Below are 8,540 nucleotides of genomic sequence, written 5' to 3'. Positions count from 1 at the left end.
AGATGCAGCAGACGTACCATTTCAAGAGCCCAACAAATAAAGAGAAAAGTCCTGGCTGGATTTGAGAGAACAATTTCTTGTAATAAAGCAGAAATACAAGAATTCCATTGAAACTGGAACAGCCGACGGAATATGGTTGAACTTAAACCTTCGAGAGAAAGAAGAGGGTCACACAAAACCAATGTATGGAGAAAGCCGAGACGGGCCAGGGGCAAACATGAGGCCAAGAGCACTCGGCATGGGTCTCTTCCGACCCCTCCCGGCAGGTACCTGCCTCGACTTCCAGCCCCGTCCTCCCAAGCCACCTGCCGATCCGCGTGGCTTTCCCCTCTCGCGGGCGGAAGCCGACCCAACAGCACTCTTTGGACGTGATGCAAAGTCCAGAGGGTAGTCGGTCACCTGCCTCCAGGGTGGGAAGTGTGCACGTACCGGACACGACACACGGGTGTGGATGCACACGGTAGCAGCGGTTACCTCACGTAACCGCTTAGGTGGTCCTGTCACCAGGCCAACGTTCCTAGCTTATTAAAATGTCAACGTGGTAGAACACACTTTTGAACTTTAGATTTTCTAAACACTTCTAAGAGGCTTTCTAAAGTGATGTGGGACAGAACCGTTTCTCAGAGACCTAGGCCCTAGGGAGGACCATTGATGGGCTCTTTCTGGGACTTCTCAGAAAAGCCAGAATGTCAGAGCACATGACAGGTGATGGGAGGCAGAGGTGGAAAGAGGGTGTCTTAGCCTCGAGGCTGACATAGTCATGTTTAAAATAAAAAGTCTGGGAGAAGGGGGGGCGGGGGAAAAAACCCAAACAACAAAACCAAACCCAAGTCAGGATAAAAGGGTTTCATACAACACAGTATCAAAAAAGTAAAAGGAACACACTAAATGCACAAACTGGTGGCAAGTTAAGTCCACAGCCTATTGTGACAGGTCCTTCCGGCATCGATCAGGTTTCTTCTCATCTGTTATCTCAAGGTTATTTACAGAGGTGGTAACTTTAGCAAGAGTCTCTCTCGCAGGAGGGCAGCCAGGCCTCAGTCGTTGGTCTCGGGGTCTGTCTGTGCCATGTAGGCGTCCAGCTCGGCATCCAGGTGTCCTTTCGTTTTCGACATGTACGCATCCAACTGGTTGTCCAGCTGTTCCTTGGTCAGTACAGGGCGAGCAAGGGCACCTCTCCCTCGTCCACGGCCTCGGCCTCGGCCTCCAAAGCCCCCTCTGCCCCGACCTATCATGCCCCGACCTGGCCCAAAGGAGAACAAGAAGACAGTTACGAGTAGGGTTCGTGGGTGCTACAGTAAATGCCCCTTAGAGCAGCGGGGCCTAGCTGAGAGAGGCTGAAGGGCAGGGCAAAGAGGAGAAATCTGGAAAAACAGGAAACACGATGGGGAGCAAGCAACACATGGAAAGCACACACAATGAATCCCTTATACGCTCCTTTCTAAATGCTACTTAAAATTCTTCATTCTAGCGACACAGGGCAACAGACAAAAAAATCTTAATCTTTCCTAAAACAAATTATCTAAAGTCTGAGACCCACTCTAAGTTCACGATTACTACATTACTGAGACAACCCCATGGGGTGAGACGGGCAGGGAGGAAAAAGGGCCCAGCTGCAGGGTGTGGAACCAGTTTTCCGATTAAGCTCTACGGGAGAGCCTTCTGGAGAATCAGCTCCTCTCTCCTCAAACTCAGGAGACCTAAGGAGCTGACCCTCACGTCAGGAGACGGAGGAGTTATTGTGACACAGGAGCAATGCGGGGAGAAGGGGCAGAACATCCTGAGTCGTCCCAGCCACTTCTATCAAGGATTCGACTTACTTTATAACAGTTATAGTTATCTGAGAGATGGTTTCAATTCACTTAACAAAACACCCAGCTTTTGGAAAAGCGACTTGAGACTCCCCCACCCCTGCGCTGTCTCTCAGAAACCAAGTCGAGATAATCTAGAAACATGCTATTTCATCCTGAAACCCAAACTAGCTTGCACTTCACTCAATAAGCCAAGCAACATATAATGGGAGAAGAAAAGCCCTAGGTTATCGAGTTTCCTAGGTTATTAGCCCTTGGCAACTTCAAGGTCATAAATGATGGAACACCCACCACACACTGCGAAAGGACAAAGCAAATATTCACAGGGGCTGAGAGAACAAAATTTTTTTCCTTTGACAGGTGTTGCTGGGAGCTTTCCACTGAACTCTTAAGCCAGAAAACACCCATGGGCTTTGGCATTTTAACATCAGCAACACCATTAACCTCTTCCAATCTGGGTCATGAGGTCACGAGACAAATAGCATCAAGTCTCCGAGGGAAGATTAACTAGTGCAATACCATCTTGCTTTCTCCCTTGATCAAAAAGAGTCATCTCTGGTTTCCCAGACACACGGTTTACCTTGCATTTACTTGGTTTCAGAGTCCAGACTCAGCTCTGTGTCTCACACCCTCTCGAACTCTGCTTCGTTTTTGTACATCTCCCTTGTCTTGATTCTTAGACTCAAAGTAGGGTTTTGCGCGGTGGGGTGGGGTGTGTGGTGATGGTGGGGGCGGGGACAGGGAAAGGTCCAACTGCAAACTGACCACTTTGTCATTTGAACAATGCAATTTAAACCCACAAGAGTCTGGAAGAAGACTGCATAAAACCTGGCTCTAATACACGTGTCTGACTAGTTTGGGAAAACCCGCGACAGACTTTTGTACTGCCAGCATGTGAATTCAGAAATTAAGCCAGTTTCGAAAAACAAAACAAGACAAACAAATAAGCCTGCCTATGACTTGAAGCTGTGCAGAAAGGTGGCTCTGAGTTTTGAAGGGAAAGAAATAAGGGGAAGCTAGTCTCTGAAGTTGGTAGCTGACTAACCTCTACCACCGATTCCGCCACGACCCATAGCTCCACGCCCTAGGCCCCCTCTCCCAGGACCTCCACGACCTCGAACACCACCTCTTCTTAAGCCCATTCGGGGAGCTACGGCTCGTCCACCTCGAAGCAGGTTTTGACCTTGGAGAGGAGGCACACAATGTATATGCAGGTAAATCCAAGAGAGACAAAGTAGATTCTAACCAAAGGAAGGCGGTGAGGGTTAAATGAGCGTTAATTCAGGTAATTTTTAGTTTGTGTGGGGCAAGCTGCACACTGAGTGTGAACAGATTACGATGCTCTTTATTGAATCAATTCAACAAGTCTGACCAAAAACCCATTTTTGGAAGAAGCTGGGAGTTAAGGTAATTAGTATGTACATACGTTTAATAAAGTATCTGTTGAATAACCAGACAGTTGCCAAATGTTATGATAGATTTAAAAGTAAATGATACAGTTCCTGCGCTCAATATTCTCAATATTCTCGTAGGGGCCCAGAACTACACAGGGAACAGTGTAACAGTGCCCCAAATGTCACACATGGCTAAGTGCTATGGGTCACCTTGTCTTTTTTAATGGATGCAACAATGTTTCACTGGCACCAGGAAAAGAGATGCTTGGTTAAGATACAGGCCAACGGCCTATACCTTTCTTGGGTCTGACGTGTTTCTAGAACGCAGACGTGCTTTGATCCGAGCAGCGGCAGGGTGCTTCCGAATGGAATGGAGACGACATGAATTACCTGTTGTTACGCAGGTCATGGCCTCTCCCCACTGCACATTACCAGAAAAGGAACGGTATCGATAAAACACATGCAGCACTATTAAAGTATGTGATTTCAAAAACCGTTAATTATATTAATACAAATTCAGGCTTACAGATGTTAAACAAATGTGTCCATAAGCAGCCCGAGAGAAAAGGAAAGGGTGGGACCTGACACTATTGGGTACACAGCACTGACCTCGGAGCGACATCCCGCCCCTAAGCAGGGTTCTCGTGGCGCGTCCCCCACGGAGTCCTCCTCTGGGCAAGCCTCTCTGGATTATGGGCAGGCCTCGTCCTCCGATCGCTCCCCTGGCCAGGGCCCCTATGGGCCGGCCTAACCGTGCCTGGATGTTACTCTTACCCAGGCGCTGCTTTAAGCTCTTCTGGAAGAAAAGGTGTTGGGGATTGAGATCAAAAAAGCGATCCGGTGGGAACTGGCAAGTCAAAGTGCAGAGGAAAAGCAGCACGTGAGATGTCTGTGCGGAGGCGGCTGCACCTGCTGCGGGCTGCTTCTGAGGATCCTGCACCAGAAGCAAGCCTTCGCCTCGCCACACGGTGCCAAAGCGGCATTCTGATCCAGAGCTTCTAAGAACCTTGAGGATGGTCCTATGCCACTGGCGTCACTACAAGTCACCTCGCTAGCTTAGCTACAGAAGTCACACACCGCTACTCAAAATTAAGGCTTCAGTAAGAACATTCTACATTTTGAATCCTGGGTCGTTTTTCAGCCGCAGGCTGACAGTACGACTTGATTCCCACCCACCCAAGGTCCACCGCTGTCTGCAAAGGCTTACTCACACAGCACACGGAGTTCACCAGACTCTGGGCAAATTTAAATGAAAAGTTCATTTCAATGCTTGTGACTTAAGAACAAGATTTGATTTCTCAGTCTAGAGGCCAGTGTGTTCCAGTTTTCCTTTGAGTATCTATCTCCAGATGGTCCACTTTTTACCTTAAGATGTAAATAAACACAAGAGTCAAACCTCCTTTCCTTATGTTTCTTCAACAGCCATAATTTCAAGTCTACCCTTGCAAACAGCACCGTTAAACCAGTATAATGACCTCTTATTAAAAAGAAGCATACGACTCACATGTATCTCCACAGAGAACCAGCCAAACTTGTGTTAGAATTGACAGGTGAGCTATAGTCACAAAACTCAGGGCCACGCTTGAGAACAAAGACATACCAGAAATGAAGCTTTTCAAGAAATGTTTCCTCAAAGAGGACCCATGAAGACCACATCCCTAATAATTAAATTCCTTCATAGGAAAAAGTGACTGCAGCTCCAAATACAATCAAGGCCTTAGCAAACCTGTTTTCCTAAAAAGCCATCAGTCAATATAAATGAAAATCAATCCTACGTACCCTCGGATTTCAACCACAAGTGACTACGAAAAACTTCTTTCGCAACCACATGTTGATATTATTAGCTTTCCGGCACAAGATCATCAACTGCTTCCAGAGGGGCAGCTCTGAACACTATGCACCTAGCATGAGGTGTAAAGCGACCCTAAGTAAAAGCTTGTCACATCACCCCCCAGAGCATCCAATCATGAGGTCAGGACTCATTCTACATGTCACCAGTGTTCAGTCATCTGAGTATATTCTCCCAAGACCTGTGCTTTGATGGGAGACCGTACAGTGCTCAGGCTTTCTCCTCCTTTCCCAATCCTTACCTGCCACCGACACCGGTCTCTAACACTGACAGGAAGCCTAACGACGTCCACTATACCACTCAGTTTCCACCGAAAAGCTGAGCTGTACGCTAAGGTTGGCCATTAGCCTCATGTGGCTATTCAAATGACCAAAAAAAAAAAAAAAAAAAAAGGGCTCCTCGATCACATCAGCGGCAATGGTGCCGGAGCGCACGGATGCACAGACGCGGACGTTCCCGCCACTGCAGAGTCCCGCGGGGCAGCAGTGCTCTGGCCGCTGCTTCTCGCACAGCCTGCATTACAGCTTCTTGTCGAAAGGTCCTTCGGAACAATCTGTCAGACTGATCTGCTGCAGTTTTTTTATAGTTACTTTTGGAAAACGGTGGTGCCTTTTACCGCTTTTCTGCGTCAGGGACGAATGCCGTCAGTCCAAGGCTTAAGGGAGCTGAAGCAGGCGGCCTTGTTTATTTTTGGTCAGTGAGCCCAACGGTTCGGGGTGGGGGGTGGGTGTTATATTTAACTGCTGAACTTATGCACAGCCATGCAGTGCTACCAGTGACAGTCCTTACAGTTGCATGGCACCGCCCTCCAGACGCCCAGCCACAGCTCGGACATATCCTTCCACAGCCACTGTCCGGACTTGCATATAAAGTCTATGAATAACAAAGAGCAGGTTTTACTTCAGGTCTGAATAGGATCATCTCTTACTGGAACTCTGAAGGAAAACCCACTAACTCTTGAGTTAATTACTCAGTGCGACAACTTGAGATGCCGTGGAGATGGGGTCGCCTTCCTCTTTCTATATTTTAGCACTTAAAACCACTGATAAGGCCATTCGGACTCCCTGGACTAGGGGAGAAAGAAGAGAATCATTTCCCTAATTTGTAAGTCATTTAACAGGGAATAAAAGGTCTCTTTTGAAGAGCATCTAAAACAAAAATCAAAATTTCTTTGTGGTAAAAGCCAGCAAATTTACTTTAAGGGCAAAGATCAGAAAGCACGAGATTAATACTCATTGATAACACAGAAAACAGGCCACATTGATGGCAAACTCCCTAAAAGAGAAAGACAACAAAAAGTTACTTATCAGTACCTGCCAAAATGGGAATTCTCTGAACTTCTCTTTCTTCCAGAGAAGTTTCAGCTTTTGCCCTGAGCCACCTCGTCATCATCCATCACGTCCTGACAGCCCTAGCGGACTGCCTGACAGAGACCGCCAGCTGCTTCTGGCGTGTGAAGACGCATTCTCTCACCTGCTTGAGTTTCAATGCTGCCTGGACAGAGGGTCTATTCTCCATCTGCTGGGCCAGTCTTCTGTTTCTGGCACTGGCTAGCTGCTGCTGTTGCTGCATCGAAGCCCGAATAGTCACTGGCATCGGCTGTTTGTTCTTCAGCATATTAGTAAAGCTTCAAGGTCGAACAAAATGGATGTTTAAATAAAAGCTTTATTACAAAACATTTATTGGCATTTTCATGGCTCGCTAGACCAGGAGCTCCAGATCCCACGAACTTTAAGTAAAGTGGTACACTTAGAGCAAGGCTGATGCGGGCTAGACTCCGCTGCTTCCACACACGTGCACGAACCGGAAACTCAGAAATGCAGCTAAGTGCGGCACATTCAATCACGAGTGATGACGAGGGCTCAGGTAACGGCTTTTAGAGAGGCGGAAGGCATGAAAAACACGCAGTGAGCAGATATGACGACATGAGACAGAAGATGCAATTTCGAAGACAAACGAAGAAAGCCAACACCTCGGGAGATCTGAGGGTCCATTTTAAGACTATCAACAACTAGAGCACCTTCCAAGCCCATGGGAATAATGCACGCATACGAAATTTAGGAGTGCGTTCCACTTTCTTATACGTCGTTCACTTAATGACACGTGAACATGCAGAATTACAGTATCAAACCCTAAGAGGTTAGTTAGGAGAAGCACATATGCTTCAGAAAAGGCAAAAACAAATATTACGTAAACCTTTTAGTGGTCTAATATCGAGTCAATAAAATAACTGGTCAAAAGCACTTGATGAACAGAGCTCTCGTAGCTAGAAACTGCCTTTCCTTCACTTAGTCTCAAATGATTACTTTTCGGACTCTATGTGATTACTTCTGAATAAGTTAGATTAGCTCAAGCGTTTAAGAGCTTGTGAAGACCCTCTTCTATTATTCCTGCAAAGAAGCTGAATGGACGAGAAGAACACTGAACTGTAAAAGAATCCAAAACAGAAACAAACTAAAAGCAGAATGGAAAGAAAGTGAAACGGAGCAAAAGCAAGTGCCTCTTACAAGGCCCAAGAATGGCATTCGAGGGCCTTTGGACATATTCACGGCTTGCTACCTGCCTCTTACAGGCCAGACACAACACTGCTGGCCTTGGACTGGGCAGCAAGCCTACCGTAGCCAGGGCACTGTGCTACTGAGCTGCACCGTCCCTGTATCAATGTTAAAAAACGTGAAAAGGGAGGGTGCGAGGAGTCTTTTTAAAATGCACCCCACCAGACAAGCATTTCAGACAGCTTACCATAAAAATCTACTGATAAGGGGTTTTGAGACAACCGCCCAATTTGCTTTGTGTACCACATGAGATGCAACTAAGAACAGAGGTCTGTAGCCTTCTGTTGGTATTTAGTTTAAAACTGGCTTTTGTGCATTGGACCCCAGGGCCAATTTAAGTAATGTTTTCTTATGAACGAGCTGAAGTTGCTGTTGGCTGCCTCACCGCTCATTAAGAGACATCTTGGTGGTGCTTTTTAGCACAACTTTCGGCGCTGACTGTGCAGCCATCTTCAGATCCCGAGAATCTACAAAGAACAATAGGCAGAATGAGCAAATGGGAATAACGACGACCTCACTCCTACAGGGGCCAAAGGCCCACGCCTACGAGGAAGGAAAAGGCCTGTGTTAACGACGACTGTCTAGGAGCACAGGACTCCTTCCCGGTGCTTCAATTCCCAAGTTACCTCAAACTACTACACTTCAAGGCCACAGGGCAGAAAATACTGCTGAAGCCTCCAAAAAAGGCAGAGCCAGGCCTAGCTGGAGAAGTGCGGAGAGTCTGGCTTGTCATCTAGCGCGGTCCTTCTCAACCTTTGGCTGCAAGGAGCTTTGAAAAACATTCAGACACCTGGGCCCAAACAGATTCGAGCGGAGTCGCCGGGGGCCCCACGTGCAGCCCGAGTCGAGAGCCGTCCGTCTGGAGGGACGATGCGGGCACGCCGTTCCACACCTGGCTTTCGACGGCCACGCCAAGCGGGGCCGGGGGGCC

The 8,540-nt window shown here is 47.5% G+C and overlaps 1 protein-coding gene across 9 annotated transcripts; it reads right to left on the bottom strand.

Moving 5' to 3' along the window:
* Positions 1–56: 56 nt before the first annotated feature.
* CHTOP (chromatin target of PRMT1) lies at positions 57–8,534 on the bottom strand. 9 transcript variants are annotated; one of them, XM_023523877.1, is made up of 7 exons: positions 8,236–8,507; positions 7,995–8,076; positions 6,528–6,681; positions 5,844–5,927; positions 3,815–4,001; positions 2,857–2,994; positions 57–1,243 (listed from the first exon to the last, which is right to left on the bottom strand). In XM_023523877.1, exons 2-7 carry the CDS (start codon positions 8,057–8,059, stop codon positions 1,038–1,040), a joined length of 834 nt encoding a protein of 277 aa, XP_023379645.1. In that variant the 5' UTR covers positions 8,060–8,076; positions 8,236–8,507; the 3' UTR covers positions 57–1,037. The 9 variants fall into 9 exon arrangements, with proteins under 9 accessions (XP_023379645.1, XP_023379646.1, XP_011379363.1 ...); XM_023523878.1 differs by lacking the exon at positions 2,857–2,994 and having other exon boundaries at positions 8,236–8,522; XM_011381061.2 differs by lacking the exon at positions 5,844–5,927 and having other exon boundaries at positions 8,236–8,434.
* Between the last annotated feature and the right edge of the window lie 6 nt (positions 8,535–8,540).

Source organism: Pteropus vampyrus, unplaced genomic scaffold, assembly GCF_000151845.1.
Source record: "Pteropus vampyrus isolate Shadow unplaced genomic scaffold, Pvam_2.0 Scaffold426, whole genome shotgun sequence".
Classification (NCBI taxonomy): domain Eukaryota; kingdom Metazoa; phylum Chordata; class Mammalia; order Chiroptera; family Pteropodidae; genus Pteropus; species Pteropus vampyrus.
This window is presented reverse-complemented; position numbering and strand designations above follow the sequence as displayed.